The sequence below is a fragment of the Oryzias latipes genome, chromosome 2 (genome assembly GCF_002234675.1).
Source record: "Oryzias latipes chromosome 2, ASM223467v1".
In the NCBI taxonomy this organism is placed as follows: Eukaryota; Metazoa; Chordata; class Actinopteri; order Beloniformes; family Adrianichthyidae; genus Oryzias; species Oryzias latipes.
Window position 1 is genome coordinate 18,070,976 of NC_019860.2, and position 17,813 is coordinate 18,088,788.

Consider the following 17,813-nt stretch of genomic DNA (forward strand, 5'->3'; position numbering starts at 1 on the left):
ATATTTAATGATATTTCATATTCTTAACTTCTCAGTGTTTTATCAGGGCCTGTTTGGATGAACAAAGAGCTGATTTCCTGGAGATGGTAATTGCTTTTAGATCAGTTAATGAGGGCAATTTCTCACGGCACACTTGACCATCTCCCACGGCACACTAGTGTGCCGCGGCACACTGGTTGAAAAACACTGATCTAATTGACCACAATGTTAAAAAAAACATTTGATGTTACACTTTAAAATTAACATCTGTCTAGCAAGGGCTCAAAATTCCAATTTGTGTGTTATTTTATTGTTTTCTGTTCCTGACAGGAGTGTTTATCTTTGTGTGATGGTGATATTGGGGGTAAATTGGGAATTTTGGATTTGATCAGAGCTGAGATTTGTGCAACATTGAGGGCAAGTTTTGTTTTTTGTTTTTTAATCGATAGGTAGGTAAGCAAATGGCAGAACTCAAAAAACTTTACTTTGACCCACCGTGATACAAAATTAAAATGCAACTTTTTGAGTTGGGCAGATTAAATATTTTTTAAATGTTCATTACTTTGTATTGTACTTGAACATCTTTAATTAATTGATATGTCTGTCAGAATTCTGCATTTTCTACCTAGATTATCATATTAATTTTGTTTAACTTTACAAATATTTAACAGTCTGCATTGTATTAAAAAGTTTGACACAAAAAGAGTTTATGGAAATCTTATGTGCTCAAACATTTTCGAATAATTTTACACCCGAAAGTTCAAGCAAACTTGCATTTATTTCAGTTTTGAAGCAGAAACGTGGGTTTGGCGACAAGCAGAGATCTGTGGAGGAGCTACATGTTGACTTATCCCACCTCCTACATGCACAGCTCAGGCGTTAGCTTGACTCAGAAAGGTTAACACCCAACTGCCCATCACATGTCAGATATCATAAGTGATCAGTGTTAGCTGTTCAATGAGTAATACAGTGAATCACAGCAGAGAGGCTTCCAGAAAAGTGAATCTATGCCGAGTTCTGGGGGTGTCGTGTCCCTGACAGCGATTAGCCAACAGGTGTCGGAGAGACGGCAGTGGGAGTCTGGAGGAGTGATGAAACGTATCAGACTCCACAATCTGCTGTGGTGTAAATATTTTCCCGCCGCCGAGAATCTGTGGGACCCTGCGAGGCTGAAAAGCGCATTTGAAAGGAATTTCACTGTCAGAGGTCTTTCTTTATACCAAGCCAACACTTTCGAAGCTGACTGAGCCGAATCTTTCTCCGGAGGTTTCCGTTTGATCCTTTTGTTGCTCACCTTTGGTGCCCATAAAACAAGTTGGCCATAAACTCCTGCTTTATGCACTCCTCTTCTTCCTCTATCTCAAAGGTGTATATGTGAACTTTGACTCCTGAAACTTAACAAAACAAAGCAAGCGTCCTAGAGAGACATTTCCTTTAAGGAGCAGCTTTTGGTAGAAAAGACAGACCAATCAGGATCAGAGAAGACTGTCTGCGATGGATGAATGGGAAGTAAGTTTATACCAATGTGAGGCTATGAGTATTGGTGAATAAACCAAAGACTTTTTAGGAAATTGGTAAGTAGCATGACTGTCAGAGACTTCAGCTTCAAAACCTCTAAAGTAGAGGTCCAAAACCCCCGGGCTGTGGACCGGTACCAGTATGTGGGTAACTTGGTACTAGGCTGGAGGGAAAAAAAAGAATGACATAACTTTCATTATTTCTTCTTTGTTTATTATGTGATTCTCCCTATGCCTATCTATGACTTGACCTTGACGTAGGTTGGTAGGTTGGTAGTTGGTCACGTGTTTTAAATGCATCCGCTACTTTCTTAAAGCGGCTGCTCTGGCTGCCATCATTACCACTATATCATAAACCTCAAGCTAGTAAAATTACTAAAAAAAAACATCTTTGGGAAAGTTCATTGTTCAGAAAATATTCATCAAGAAAAAAAGAAGAGCCTTCAACTTCAAATGAAAAAGAAAGCTGCATTTAACAGATGGAACCAGGAGTCCTTTTCTCAAAATATGGATTATTAGCCATGGTTGTTCCAAGCCCGTACTGCATAATATGCAACAACCAATTCTAAAATTTCACAAAGAGGCTGCTAATAAAGTAAAGATGTTTTATATTTTATTTAAAAAACACCCATTTTAAGGACTATTTCATTTTGTCCTATTTATCTGTCACATCTTAGTTAGACAAAGTTAGACAAGGCTCAATGTGGCGTCTGTTTTTTAGCTTCTGCTTTGATGGTAAAGTCAAGGACAAAACATGTTAATCACTATGAAAATGATCCCACATGAAGGCTCGTGTAACAAACTTTTTTCGAAAATGTCAGAGGAAACTGGAAATTTAAAAAAAAATGAATTTAAACTTTTGTTTCGTACATGCCAGTCCGTGAATCTATTGTCTGACATTAAAGGGTCTACATGTATGTCATGCAAGATTAATTTTCTGAGCTTTTAAGTGTATAATAATGTTAATTTCCCACAATGTTTTGATTTGTTCACGCAGTTCTGAGTATTCCTCTAATAACCTGTGCTCTTAGCACCAGCCCCTCCCACACACGAAAGCTAGAGGGTTCTTACAAGCTTATGTAGACCAGTGAGAACAGCCCCTTCCTGGAAGAGTCACTTTCCCTTTATATGCCGATATGTCGAGTACGTCCATCTTTGGAAAAGTTTGGATGTTGTTTGTTTTCATGAGTGAGACGCAGACATGCTGCTGATGCCGACTCTAGGTTGACGTCATAAAATGGGCGGCACCCAAAAGAAACGAAAGGCGGTGCCTCAGAGATCAAGTTGTTTTACTCCCAGGCTAGAAAAGAGTTCAGGAAAATAACTAACGTTTAATAAAAAATGTGTTATTTTGTGTGGCAAAGGTAATATATTATCATATATATGTATATTGTTTACCAGTGTTAAGAATTGCACGCCACAGGCCCTTTAAACCAGTCCTTGACCCAAAAACCGTTTAGGTCCACTGCTCTAAAGAAAGATAAACCAAAGGTCTCAGACTATATAGATTTCAATGCATTTGTGTCTCTTTGCGGTGTCGGTTAGAACACAGTGGACTCTGAATGCAGTTTCCACAGCTATAGGTGCAGATTGATTCTTGGATTTTTTCACATCCATTTATATAAAATGTCCAGAAGTGGGACGTACAAGGGGTGTGTGTTTATGTGTGTGGTCTAAAAGGAAGGAAAGAACACCACTTAGTATAAAATTGAGTAAATGATGCTATTAATAGCTGCACAGTGGTGCAGTGGTTAGCGCTCTTGCCTAACAGAAAGAAGGTTCAAGTCCTGGCTGGGGGACATGAAACAGAACACCATTGGAGGACCTCTGTGTGGAGTTTGCATGTTCTCCCCGTGCATGCGTGGGTTTTTTCCGGGGACTTCGGCTTCCTCCCAGCGTCCAAAACCATGCTTCATAGGTTAATTGGTTACTCTATATTGATTATTAATGTAAGTGTGCACGAGTGTGTGAATGGCGACCTGTCCAGAACGTCCCCTGCCTTCGCCCACGAATAGCCTGGGATAGGCTCCGGCAGCTCCATGACCCCGAGAGGGACAAAACTAAATTAAGATGAATGAATGGATGAATAATTATAATAAAGTAAACTACTACAAATAAAATAAATCCCAAATGATTGGCCAAAAGCATTTAGCAAATTTAAGGTATAACAATGAACTCTAACGCCATCTCTTGGCAGATAATTTAACTATATAGGCACATTAGCTAACATTATGTTAACAATGTACAACTACAATACAAAAACGCAATTTTGAGAACATATTAAGACCCTTGTTTCAAGAAACATTTATTATTTTTTTGTCTTGTAAGAAAAAAATTATTTTCAAGTTTTTCAACAGCAAAATAAGCTTACGTTTAGAAAAAAGGAAATGACTATTGGCATGTTAATTTCTAAAATATGTGTGGCCTGTGCCTGTACTTTAGTCTTGGTCGCATTTATTTTGAAGGCTGAAAAATGTGTGCCTAATATAGCCACACTTCAAATATTCGCTGTACCACTTGGTAACCTTTTAAGTTATTTAACCCCTTAAAATACGTGCGGCCAAAAACGTTGAGTTAAGTTTCGACTTACTTAAAATACGTCCGGGAAATCCAGCAATGTGCCTCTTGGCCGCACATATTACATGAATTTTCATAAGTTTTTCTGCTTAGTTGCACTTAAAGTAAAATCACACCTTAAGAAAAACATGTCCCAGTGACTAGAATTTTTTTTCTTAAAATAACAATTCTTGGTAAGACCATTTTCTTCAACCCACTGACAGATATTTTTGCTTATTTAACGATAATTTTACTCATTTTAAGAACTTTTGACTTTTCTCAGGGGGGTGTTATTGCACTACACATGCATGGTTCCAACATTTACATGTATGCACTTACGACTTTGAAGAAAATCCTCATAATAATCATCAATTACATTTAACTTTAGCGGATGAAGAAATATGAACCTTATGTATGCTAATTATTATGCTAATCAAGTTAGCTAACAGAAAAACAACATTAGGAGGGCATTCCTCACTAAAACATGTTATAAACTTACATTTTGTCAATGAAGCAGGTCGTAACATCCACTCATATGTGTAGGTAACACTTCAGAAGTTAGAAAAATACGTAAACTTAAGTTAGTGGCAGACTGTGTTACTTGCTGCTTCTCTTTTGAACTGGCCACTCCGATTAACGATCTGTCCTCTACACCTTACGTGCAAGCAGGCGGAGGGTATCCTTCCGCGCAGGTAAAAAGTCCCGGTCTTTCCAAAAACCTCAAACTTTAAAACAGACAAATATGCTGACAACCAGAGCAGAAAAACAAGCAAAAAATTATTTTTTGTTGTTTTGAGTTAATTGTAATCTTTATTATGTATATATCATGGCCAACTCATAGAAGAAATGTAAGTTTGTGGATCCTAATTGAATAGTTGCAGGCAGCTGTGACTGTTTCCAGGAGAACCTGTGTGGGTACCGGATGTTCTCGGGTTGCCGTATGTTCTCGGGGTCCTTCGGGGTCCTTCGACCAATGATGACGTCACACTATTTGATTGGCTGTAAGTTGCCACGACCAATGAGTTAACGTCGCTAAGTTTTTTTAAAACTTTATTCACAATTGCGGTATCATACATTAACAATGACATTAACGTTAACAACGAACAATAACAATGTAATCAATATTGCCTCGAAGATCAGTCACCATTGCCAAACAAAATATTAACATAGAAAATAAAGAATAGAGGGGGAAAAAAAGAAACAATGAACATAACACACAAATAAATAAAAACATAAGTAAAATAAAATAAAGGAACATAGAAAAAATCTAAATAGTCTAATACTAGTTAAGTTAGGGGTACTCGTGAAGTTTGTACTTCTGAACAAAACTAAGCAATTTCAAGCCATTCTTCTTTTTCATATAATGAACTGATTGAAAGTAAAAACAGAGCTCTTTATTAAATGTTATAAAAAGTGGTTTGGTCTTCAAAACTTGACCTCACCAAGATGGCGGTGCTCTCCTCGTGATGTCTCCTCTAGTGATATAACTCATTGGAAGGACCCCCGAAGGACCCGAGAACATCCGGCAACCCGAGAACATCCGGTACCCACACCTGCATGGAACAAATCAAGAGCGAACACAGAAACCCCCTTGTCTTGTCCCTTTTCAACATGTTCTGTCAAGGGACACCACAACAAATCAGTCTGCACGGATTCACAAACTTGGTTTGGCAGAGATTTTTACGCCGGATGCCTATCCTGATGCAACCCTATATTTTATCTGGGCTGGGGACTGGCACAGGCAGACCCAGACCCAGGCATCCTTGTGGCTACATAGTTAGGCAGTAGCGGGAAGGGTCCTGCCCAAGGACCCACACTGGTTGAAGTTCATCGCACCCCCTGGCAAATAACCCCATACCCCTCCAACGAGTTTCTTAAATGGTCCATATCAAGTAAAATCAACATTTTTTAGCATTCCTCTAAAACCCTGTTCTCTGAGCACCAGCGCCTCCCAACCCACGAAAACACACGTGTTCTCACATTGTTACATGAGTAAGTGAAGCACCATCCCTTTTCAGTAAGTGTCTCTGCTGCCAGCCCCGCCCCCAGGCTAACACGCAAACACACACACACAAATTCTCTGCGGAGCTAGCAGTGATTTGCTTTCATTTTATGTGCACTATATGCACATCCATCCTAGCAAAAGTTTGGATGTTTTCTGTTTTCGTGGGCAAAACGCAGACACGCTGCCGAAGCCAACTCTAGGTTGACATCATGAACTGGGCGGCACCCATTTTTGGAATCTTTGGTTGTACTCACAACCTTTCCATCCTGGTGCAGACACTCTTACACAAAGCCACTGACCGGAGGTGGAACTGAATCTACGATATTCCAATGAGTGGTTGACCGCTAAACCTCTACAACATGGCTGCCAGTAACAAAACAAACAGGATCTCTAAAAACATCACAGCAACAGTCAAACATTGTGGTGGTGTAGTGCTAAAACCATGAGTGAACATAGCAACAACAAATGACTCAAATTTAACAAAGAAAAATAAAAGTCAACCTATATCGTAGAGGGCACCAGAAATGACTTTGTGACCTTTGGGTTGACCTTGAAGAAAGGGAGACTGTGATGTCAAACCCCTATGGAACCAGTCTAAAACCAAGAATCTTTTCCCTTTTTTGGTTACAGTCTCCAGACTATGAACCATCTCTTCCTGTTTCGGAGAAGTCCAATCCTTTTACTAGGGACATCGATCGAGCATCCCCCAGCGGCATTGTGGGAATGTTAGAGGCCTGTGACGCCCAGATGTTTCGACAGGATAGAGGGACAAACTACCAGGTACAAAATAAGAGTCTGATAGACAGAAATGGTTCCGGAAGAGTTTTAACGAAACATCATTTTTAGAGGCTTTTTGATGAACAAGTGGTGACGACTTTAACCGAAGTTGCTAAAAGGGTGGAGCTCATTCTTAAGGTATTTCCCTACTCATTTTCCACTCAACCATACTTCTGCTTAATCTACCATAAACTGGTGTTTTCTGTTTCTCCAGGATCCTCAGGATAGTCTTGTTGTGTTGAGCGGCTGCGGCACCTCAGGTCGACTGGCTTTCTTCATGGCGGTAAAAGTTGCTCTTAAATGTTGTGTTCACAGCAGAGGTTTAACCAAGTAAACAGTTTTCTTGCATTTTATATCAACTTGTGTTTTTTGTGCTCTTGATAGTCAAGATTCAACGAAGCACTGAAGCAGCTGAACCGCACGTTGGTGTACTCTTACATCATCGCTGGAGGAGACAGGTTTGTCTGAAAAGGTCCCATGTTTATCAACCAGGTTAGAAATGCAACTCAGCTTCTCCTACTGCCTGAACAAGGAGCGGTTGTGATAACATAGATTAGAGACTAAACGTTTACTTTAAGAGGACACTAATGACATGCAGTCAGGGAAGGCCTTGCTGGAACTAGAATGGCACCACTCTGCCCTTCATTGTTTGCTTGATTGATGAAACTTTGATTTGTTTTTTTGTCACTTTGCTGACAAAAACCTCTTCCTTTACCTACACTAGGGGACTAACACACAAAAGCACTGGATTGTGCCCCCCTGTGTTTGCATTAAATGCAATAAAACCAAACTGATCAAGTAAAATAAAAGTGCCCATTAAATATTATAAATATTAAAAGTTTAACCTTTGTTTTTTAAACTTGCAGAATATTCACATGTATTTATGTGCTTCCTCCCCAAATGCACAAACCTTCATAAAAGGGTTGACGTGTACCATTGCTGTGTCTCCATTGTTATGTCAACAGAACATAAATACATTTATTATACATCGTGGTGACTTTGTTCAACCTGTTCATTACTGTTTTTCATTATCTTTTAAAGAAACTTCGTGAAATGACAAAGAAAGTCCTTTAAAGAACTTTTAGTGGACACTCATGACATGACAGGTACTACATTGGAGAAGTACTGCCTGAGTTAACAGCAAAAATTAGCTTAAGTCTTGATTTGGACAAGCACATTTGGATTAAAACCAAATAAGGAATACTGCCTCTCTGGACAACTGTCTCCATGAGTCGGAAGAAGAAAAGTGCCATAAAGAAGAGTGCCAAAAAAGTTTAAAAGATTTTTTATGTAAAAATAAATGTTGAACAAATGTTTAATGTTATTTTTAAAGGTAAACTAATTTACCAAGCACAACAGTAATGCTGATCTTAGGTGAATTTTTTTTCTATTTCAGATCAACTTATATTAAATGGATTAAAGCTTCAAATTTTATATTTAAATAAACAAACATCACAGTGGGTCAAACTTTCAAACTATTTTGTTGACTCCTTCATTTTGACTTTCCAGGACCATGAATAGTCAAGAACAAACTTGCCTTCTTTTTTCATCTCCCTTGTGAAGCACAGCGGTGGCAGAATCAGTGCGTTTCTCGCGTAGATTAGGGTTGAGCGATGTCCCTTAAATTGGCCGTTGACGATGTTTGCTGTCAACCATCGGGATGGACGATGACATCGTCGGGGGGGGGGGGGGGGTTGGGGGGTATTTTTACATTTTTCGTTCGTTCGTTCTTATATAACTGCTATTCGTTTTTTTTTGCTTTTTTCATTTTATTTCCCAACTAATGACTAATCCGCGATGATCCAGTATAAACTGAGGGAAGTGACTTTAACAAAAAAAGTAACAAACAAAATAGAAAAGAAGTAGTCCGCTCCCGCACTTCACTAGTGAAGTGGACCGGCGGAGCGCGGACTTACAGCTTTGTGTTTGATGGGAGGGGGGGGGTACATGAGCGGTATGTGAGGGAGATTTAAGACTGCGATCCGTCCCGCAGCTCTAGGGGTACAAGCAACCGAACTCAGAACCGGGTCTAAAAGTGTGTGTCTGAGCACAGCTCGGATTGTCAGCACATACAGCGGTTTGAGCTTCAAAGCAGAAATGTCGCTCAGTCCTTAGAAAACATTCAAACAATCACGCGGATTTGTGTTTCCAGTCGTGTCCCGACTAATAAAGGCTGATGTTATTCTTACATGTTTACGTGCAGCCAGGATGCAGCACCACCCAAAGCTAAAATTGTTAGCCCGTGTTAGCATACTGCTAATCCTGGCTTCGTTCAGAAAAAGCACTGACCACACGGATTAAAATTCAAATGATGAGCGAACAGGTGTTTCATAATAAGCGTAACATTATTAAAAGCACTTTTAGAAGATCATCTTGTATTTTACCGAGCAGACATGTCAATATATATAGCCGCTCGGCGCTGTTTAACATTGTTTTGTATTGAATTGTTACATTCAATAAAGTTTGAAAAAAAAAGCCGCTCGGCGGAATCTATATCCTTCCGGTTTTCAAACCCTACTGCGCATGTGCGAAAGATTTATTCCGACCGAAAGTGTGACCTTAGTGAACAATTGTTATATTCTGAAAACGTTTTTCTGGGCCCATGTACACGGTTGGATTCTAATCCGACCATTGATCCAGTCAAGATATTTTGTACATGTAACCGCGGCTTATGGTGTCGACGCGCAACGTGGGGGGGGGCGTGGCATCACGATGGTGGTCTCTCCATCGGGATGTCAGTCACCCATCACGATGGACGATGATATCGGCACAACCCTAGCGTAGATGTCAAAAGCTGAGCCACAAACTGAAGTTGAAGCAAAACTCGCCCGCAGTACAATCATTGAGCGTGATCCTGGAACAACCACGGGAAACCAAACAGTCAAACACAAAAAAATAAAACAAGCCTCTACACTTTCGAGTTCTGGTTTAAATGTCAGTTTGGGGGGGATGTGACAACAAATACAAACATATGGTTGAAAAAAACTAGAGCAACTCTGGGTTGGGAATTAGGCCAAACATTGATTTTTGTTATGCAGCATCACCGTTTTTTCTTCTTTTTAGGAAGCTATAAAGCGTGATTAGTCAGATCAAACAAATCCCTCTAAATGACAGAAAGGGGCTTCAGGCCCTTTAGAACTCTGTGGAACAAAGAGCTCTCATTTGCAGGAGGATTTTTTTTTCCTACCACTTATTTTATTTTTCTTCAGTGCTCTGCTTTCCTCCCAAGAAGCTCCAGAGGACGACCCTGAGCTGGGCATGCTCAGTCTGCAGAAGGTCAGATTAGCTGAAATGGGTGTCAGATGAATGGTTTGAAGGCTTTTTTATGACTTCGTTTGGCTTTTTTTTTTTTTCAGGTTTGTGAAGCTAAAAAGAAAGTCCTGTTCATTGGCGTCTCCTGTGGATTATCTGTAAGACGGCCAGAGAAAGCATCAGTAAATGTAGGTGGTTCTGGTGACAATGAGACATAATGAGTTCCACCTCTGGTTCTGTAGGCTCCTTTTGTTGCAGGTCAACTGGACTTCTGTCTGCAGCATCCTGAAGTCTACACTCCTGTGCTGTTGGGCTTTAACCCCACACATCAGGCCAGGTACTGAAAAAACAAAAGCATCAGGCTGTGACTTCTGTTAGTTTATAAGTTAAACATGTTTGGCTGTGCAGGGATGAACCAATTCCAGGCTGCATATTCACGTTCCACAGTGTGGCTCAGAGGTTGCAGGAGCTCTCACAAAGGAGGAAAGCTTTCCTCATTAACCCTGCCGTCGGGGTGCGTTCCTCGGCACATAATGTCCCATAATGTCCCATTCTCCCGGGGACTGCTCAGGTTGCATCTGTGTCAAGGCTCCAAACCATCACTGACTCAGCGTGTGTGTCTGCTCAGCCGGAAGCCATCAGCGGCTCCTCCAGGATGAAGGGAGGCAGCGCCACTAAGATTGTCCTGGAGGTCGTCTTGTCTGCCGCTCACGCCGCCGCTTTCTCACACAAATCTGTCGCAAGCGAGTACGTACAACGACAGCGCTGAGAGACAGTTTGGAGAGGCTGATGAATTTGTTGTGCTTTGGAATGAAGACATAACCTTTACCCCAAGGTCAGATTTTTGTTCAGTTCAAAAAGATCCAAAAACCCAACAGACTGGCCTGCATCTGCACAGAGATGAGACCAAAGTGTTACACAAGTGTAGAAAAACATTCAACTTCAACTCTTACATAGTGTTAAGCATAGCAGAGAAAGTTTCTTCTTTTATATCCCTGAGGCATAGGATTAACTTCTATTTCAGTCAGACAACTCATGCAGTAAAAATATTTATTTTCCATATTTCTCTTAGTTTGGCATGAGGCTCCGTTCAGTCACATAAGACAAAGAAAACTTTTGGGTATAAAGCTACCCCTAACAGAGCTCCCAGGTGGAAGCCGGGGAGGAGGGTGGGGTGAAGACGCGGAGCTCGCAGAAGGAAGAGAAGGAATACAGCACACCTGGAACTTAATTAGGACGTTAAACAGGAGAGTTGATTAGACTGAACCGGGAAGAGTAACCAGGAAACGCACTGCTCGAGTTGCCTGCCTGAAATACTCCCAGGGTCGTTCATTTCACTGAAAACTTTTAAAGGAAAAGTGTTTTTTTGTTTTGGGTGACTTGGATCAGTTGTTCTTTAAAAGTTTTTTTGAATTGCTCTGTAGTTTTAAGCATATTTAGTTTTTGCACTGCAAAATAAAACAGGGCTTTAAAGGCCAGAAATCCAGATGAAGATACTTAAGAAAGAAAGTCTGAACAAACCTTTACAACTTCAGATGCAAAAGGCTTGACGGAACCTATTTTTTCTGCAATGGTGCACCACAGGGTGCGTCCTTGGGCCCCCCGTAGATATAATCATCTCATCTATTTTTTTTTACATGTTTTTTATTTGCACTGATGGTTTTTAATCATATGACCTGTTTTAGATCCCATTGGTGCACTGTATATCGTCCTCTGTACATCCCAGAAATGCCCTTATATGGAAATAGAGGTGGTATTCTTCTGCGCTTACAATTACCAGTATTGAGTTAAAACTTATTTAATATTTAAAAAAATTAATGTGCTAATGTGAAGACATTGTTGCTTCTAAAGATGCCATTAATACAGAGAAGACTTTAAGACTTTTCTCATCAGATCCATACAAAAAGATGTGATACCAAACTGTTGAAGGAGTCCAAATGTTTGAATGCCAAAGTCTAAATTCAACTCTCAACCAAAGAACACCTCAAAACCCTAAATTTTACAAAACACAAATGTTTATATTAAATTAAATGAACACAAAACACATGATTTCAGAAAGGAGGACTCAACAAATCAAAGAAAAAAAATTGACAGATTTTGCAAAGTGACGGAACTGAATCAACAATTGAAACGTTGAGATATGAAACTTTTCAATCATTCCTCATGTCCTCACTATTGTCCTTTATTTTATTTGAAACCAGAAGAACCTCTTGAGAGTTATTTATCATCATATAATAAAGTCAATAATATCTTAGACAACCAAACCAAAGACGCTTTACGTTTATGCGAGAGTCTCTGCAATATCCATGAAAACTCTGCTAAAATATCTAAAAAGAAAAGTAAAAACCTTAAAATTTGAATATCTAATCTTGAAAAGAAAGCTCCACACAATATGGAACTGAAATAAGATCAACTATAACTTTAAACAGGAATATTAAATGAGAATATAAAAATAATCTCATAAATCTTTGTAAATTGAGTTGAAATCTCAGCTCCTTTTCAGCGTGAGAGTCTCAGACACATCCCTGATCTCTTAATGGACTTTGCTGACCTCTAGAGGTCTATAAAAGAATAGCAGCTGTGAGGGGATTTCTTCAATTAATTTTTTAGATTACAGAAATTGTGTTGTTGTTACAATTAGATGAAAAAAATTCTGTTATGTGTTCCCCCATAGATGTATTCTGCAGCACATGAGGGAATATGAGCGAGCAGTGGAGGTGACCTATCAGCAGAAAGAAGGCATAGCTGCCGTGGTGGAAGCAGCTGGACGCAGGTACGAAATCCAACTTCACCCCTGTAACCTGTGTTTGCTGTAGTCAGGATGATCTTCTACCCATCAGTTTACTGAATGAGGGCAGCGTTTGTTACCTGGGCTGGGGCCCCATGGCAATTCTGGGTCTCATCGACGCCAGCGAGTGTAACCCCACATTTGGAGCAGGTGAGGTGAAAAGGCGATGGATGGGGTTCACCTTTACACAGCAGGGCTTCATTTCATGCACGATCACTTGTTTTGTAGACTATACAGACATCAGAGGATTCATCAGGGGTGGATACAAAGACCTGAACAACAATGAAGGTCCTTTATCTTCTCTGGTACGTGACGGAAAACAATGAATGAAGCTTTGACTGCATCAGGCGAGAAAGAATTACCGCATCACAGCTAAATTATAGACAATATTTAGTTGAATATTTTCTCAATGTATATTGAACATGATGATTACTTTGTATCAAGGGCAACCTTCAAAATAAGTTATTACTGTCTACGTATGTCTTCGTACATCATGAAAATTAGGATAATTAAGATTTGACACAATTGTGTGAAAAATCCATAGCTGAAAGCACAAACCATGATGCGTCTACTTCTGTGCTTAACACTGGGAACATTTCTCTTTTTTATCTTTTCCCTTCCTCTTATCCTTATTGGCATCACAAATACATGTATATTTTGGACTCATCAAGCCACATAAACTTGAATTTGAAAAATTGTTTCCTGCATTTTCACCCTGCCCAGGAAAAATGTCCAGAAGGTTTACTTAAAGACTAGTAAAATATGCATCTGTTTAGTTTTGTACAGGTCCATTTTTCTTGGAAAATACCAAAGATCTTTATGAATTAAAAGTAACTTTAAACTAAATATGCAGTTTCTTTAAAAACCTGTCCCTCAGGGCCCAGAGTTCTGCATAGGACACGAGGATTTCCTCCAACATGTTCTGCCCGGCCTCGCTGACAAAGACACTGTTCTGCTTATCTATTCTCAATCTGGTGAGACAACTTTCAGTGTTTGGATTTCCTCCAGATCCGATCAGCTGTGGTTCTGACAGCTTATATCTGCAGACGATCTCCATGAGGTGCTGAACTTAGGGAGAAGAGTGAGAGAAAAGACACCTAACCTCCACGCTGTTCATCACCGCACTGACTCAGACTCTGCAGAAACCCCGCAACAAGTATCTCATCCTTTTTTTTAAAAATCTTTGAGGCTATTAGCTTCTTTTTTTAGTTGGATCGTTTTTTTGTTTCCCCAAATTCCTTCATTTTATGTCAGTGCACACGTATATCAGGAAGTGGAATAGTTGTTGCTTTTTAGAGAAGTTCCAGAAATGCTGATTTTCTCCTATGCAGATTTATGAAAACATCAAGGCTCCATAAGAAAACTCTTGAGTTCTATAATTCTCATGTGTTATTCATGACTATTGTAGTGATTGGAGGGTCCAGAATCTGGACTGGGCATGGGGGCAAAACTGAAGTATTTATTAAATAAACATTAGACATGACAAGACCAAGGGAGCAACAAAAAAGGTGACAAAGCAGATGAGCTGACAAGGAAAAGCAAACACTACTACAGGCTGAGGACAAATAACGGGAAACAACAGAAAAACCAAACCAAACAGGACAATTCTCACCGTACCCCTCCCCAAATGGCAGAAACCAGATGACCCATCAGACTACAACAACCCCTGCACCCCAGCAGCAGTGAGAGTTCACATGGAGATCCATTATTCAGGGGCAAATTAAATAACTGTCTTCAGGAACAGACACATGAGGAAGAGTGACCCTCCTTATATACCTGACGTGGCACGGGGACAGCTGCGATTGCAGAAAAGACTTATGTTGGGCCCAAGGTGCTATGGCCATATTATCAGGAACTGATAGCAAACATTTAACAAAGAAACTTAAACATGACAAAAACCCATGAAGAACCAAAAAGAGGACAAAGCAGACGACCTGACAATGAAGAACTGAAGAGCAGACACTTATACACACTGTGAACCATTGACAAATCAAGACAGCTCTGGATGATGGGCAACCTAAACCTGGTGTGACTGACGGAGGGGCAAATGGCAAACAGAACCTGAACAAAACTAATAACACAACTGAAAAATCTAAACTAAACTACTCAATCCTCACAGCTGTTGCTCTGAGTTTTTGGGCCTGAGCTAATCTAATCTGATTCTTAGCTGGTGAAATTACATATTATTAGTATTCCTACTTGATCGTACATACATACAAAAACTTGTGGTTTTTTTTTCTTGGGTAAACATCATATCATCTAATTGTTCATTTCACAATTTTTTCATTTTCTATCAAATTTGCGCATTTTTTGTCATGTTCCTGTTTTTTTTAACAATACCTATCAGTTTGGTGTAAACCATCACCCAAATGTAATTCACATTCAAAATATTTTGATTCCTATTGAATCTGTATCCATCTTCTATGAGTGTTTTTCAAATTTTACAGCCTGCAATACCTTTTTGACTTGCCTTGGTGTGACTGGTTACTGACTTACAGCATCTCCTGGTTCCAGATAATATTTCAAAAGTCTCACTTTTGATCCTATGTTCTGCAGATCTCCATAAATGAGCTTTGTTCATCCACACTTGACTTCCTGTGGTGCGGTAGCACACCTGCTACAGGGAACTTCCTACATCAGGTACAGAGCCATCATGGACACACACAGCACTTTAACTGCTAACTAAAGCGTGACCAGTACCAGCTAAGCCTCATTTACTCTCCTTGTCGGGGTCTGCCACCTTTACTTGCAGCTCATTTTCAGTCATATCATAAAACCAGTGTTTTATACATGAACTTATTTTGCATGGACTTTTGTTTTTTCTTTTGTTTTTGACGTTTCCTGTTATTTATTCACTCTAAAATAAAATAAATCTTGTATCTTTTTGGCAGTGGGAGCTGTCCACCAAGCTAGTGCTGAATGCTGTCAGCACTGGCGCTCACATACTTAAAGGGAAAGTTTATCGAAACCACATGATCGATTTGCAGGTGACCAACTCCAAACTCTACCGCAGAGCCACACGTTTACTCCAGGTACATAAAGCCGTAGCACACATGGGACTAGAATGAACCTTCGTGCATAAAAACAGCCTCATGTCCTCACAACAGCTTGTTTTTTTAACATCTACTCTGTTTACAGCTACAATGAACCGCTCATTTGTTTCTAGACATTGTCAGGCCGGGCTGAATCCGAATGTGAGGAGGCCCTTCTGAAGGCCATATATGGAGCGGACAAACTGATGAAGGACATCATATCTAGTGACATCACTGCACACACACAGGTTGCCAGAAATGCCAAGAAGGTAAGGAGAAGATTTAGATAAACAGGGACAATGAATGAGATACATACCATGTGTCTTCTGTGCAGGTGGTTCCTTCGGCTCTGGTCTCTTTGCTGACTGGTTGCGCTTTAAAAGAAGTGGAGTCTTGTTTGGAGCAGAGACGAGTACTCAGGGATGCTTTGGAGGAGTTGTTACCTTAACAGGAGTCCAGTTTGATGTGTTATCTGTTGTTACAGGTGACATTACATCTGTAGATGTTGAGATGCATCAATAAAAAAGGACAATTTGATCCCAATCAGGGACTAGGACTCAACGTCTTTTTGAAAAGTTTGATATTCTGAAATGTTTGCATTTACATTCTCTTGTCATCATTAACTGGTTGATTTGAAATGTTCAACATAGTCAAGGTGATTAGAAGGATACTTTGGCACAAATGAAGTTCTGACTTCTTGTTGTGTTTGACCCACATTTGCTAACCATGAAGCTCCTGAGCCATTGAGGCTCTGGCAGACCCCTTTAAGTGTGTTGTGGTATACACACACATGTTCGCAGAAGTGGGGTAAGTTGGTACAGAGAGCCTGGGTGTCCAATTCCACCTGGGTCAAAGCCAGATGAAAGGCTGGTTGAGATCTTTAGGACCCTCAATGTTGGACCAGTTGAATAAAGACCTCCCAACCGGGCTCGGCAGCTTCTGTCCTGCAAGTAATGATCAACACTCAACCGTTCAGCTGCTAAAAAATCCAAAGACTGATTGGAAAAGTAAAAAACAGAAAAGTCAACCATCAACGACAGAAGAAGAGCTTGCAGGATCAAATTCAGAATTCTGTACTTCAAATGCCCTCATTTTAGGGCAGCAACATCTTTCTGTCACATTTAGGCGGCCCGGTTAGCACTTTGAATGCTTTTTCTGGCGCCATCAGTGTGTGATTGTGTGTATGTGTGTGGATGAGGAAACGGGACTTGTGACAGTAAAGCGCCTTGGGTCTAAAATTGGGCTGTACAGAAAAGGGCTATACAAGTATCTGCCATTAGTATGTACACAATAACATCTTATGCTTGTGCTGTGCAGCTCCCATTACTGACATAACTTCCTCTATGACAGGATTTAACCTGCTTAAATCTGGCTTTAATTCCAACACCTCATCTAAATTTGCAACAGTTATGAAACTGGGACTTTTCATTGCTGATGCTCTAGAGAGAGAACGCTCTGCCATATCATGTGATGTAAGTCAACCTCAATCTCTACTTGCTCAACACAATCACAGGTATGAGATTAGCGTGACGTGTGTGTGTATCTTGAGAACGCTTGAGCAGCTTTCGAAACACCTTTAGTGCAGAGCTAAATGCATTCGGACGGGGCGGGGCAGAGTCTCAGGGAAGGTCAAGTGCACCTTGGGTCTTGATCAGAGAGGTTAAGTGTATAACTCTCAAGAGTTATCTGTGTTGAGTTAAAAAGACAGTCAAGGGTTGTAAACCTTTTGATTGGAGAAAACCAAAGCGAGAGACGAAAAGGTGAATGAGGAATTATTAGTTTGTGTGGATCCTGTTCCAAAGGGCTAAATTGTTGATGTTCCATGTTCATGACCAAAGGACAAGTCCATCCTAAAGGGTAGGTTGAAGGTCTCAAAGTCTGGCTCATAGTGATCACCAATTGCATGT

At 40.2% G+C, this 17,813-nt stretch overlaps 1 protein-coding gene across 2 annotated transcripts; it reads left to right on the forward strand.

Annotated features, from left to right (window-relative positions):
* The first annotated feature begins 1,367 nt into the window (after nucleotides 1-1,367).
* Nucleotides 1,368-16,456, forward strand: gckr (glucokinase regulator). Of its 2 annotated transcripts, XM_011484715.3 has the most exons (19): nucleotides 1,368-1,488; nucleotides 6,688-6,837; nucleotides 6,904-6,972; nucleotides 7,049-7,117; nucleotides 7,219-7,292; nucleotides 10,044-10,110; nucleotides 10,191-10,244; nucleotides 10,329-10,423; nucleotides 10,495-10,600; nucleotides 10,715-10,833; nucleotides 12,761-12,859; nucleotides 12,927-13,024; nucleotides 13,103-13,179; nucleotides 13,752-13,848; nucleotides 13,921-14,030; nucleotides 15,431-15,514; nucleotides 15,766-15,906; nucleotides 16,041-16,175; nucleotides 16,241-16,456. In XM_011484715.3, exons 1-19 carry the CDS (start codon nucleotides 1,474-1,476, stop codon nucleotides 16,352-16,354), a joined length of 1,773 nt encoding a protein of 590 aa, XP_011483017.1. In that variant the 5' UTR covers nucleotides 1,368-1,473; the 3' UTR covers nucleotides 16,355-16,456. The 2 variants fall into 2 exon arrangements, with proteins under 2 accessions (XP_011483017.1, XP_020564377.1); XM_020708718.2 differs by lacking the exon at nucleotides 16,241-16,456 and having other exon boundaries at nucleotides 16,013-16,098.
* The last annotated feature ends 1,357 nt before the right edge of the window (nucleotides 16,457-17,813 follow it).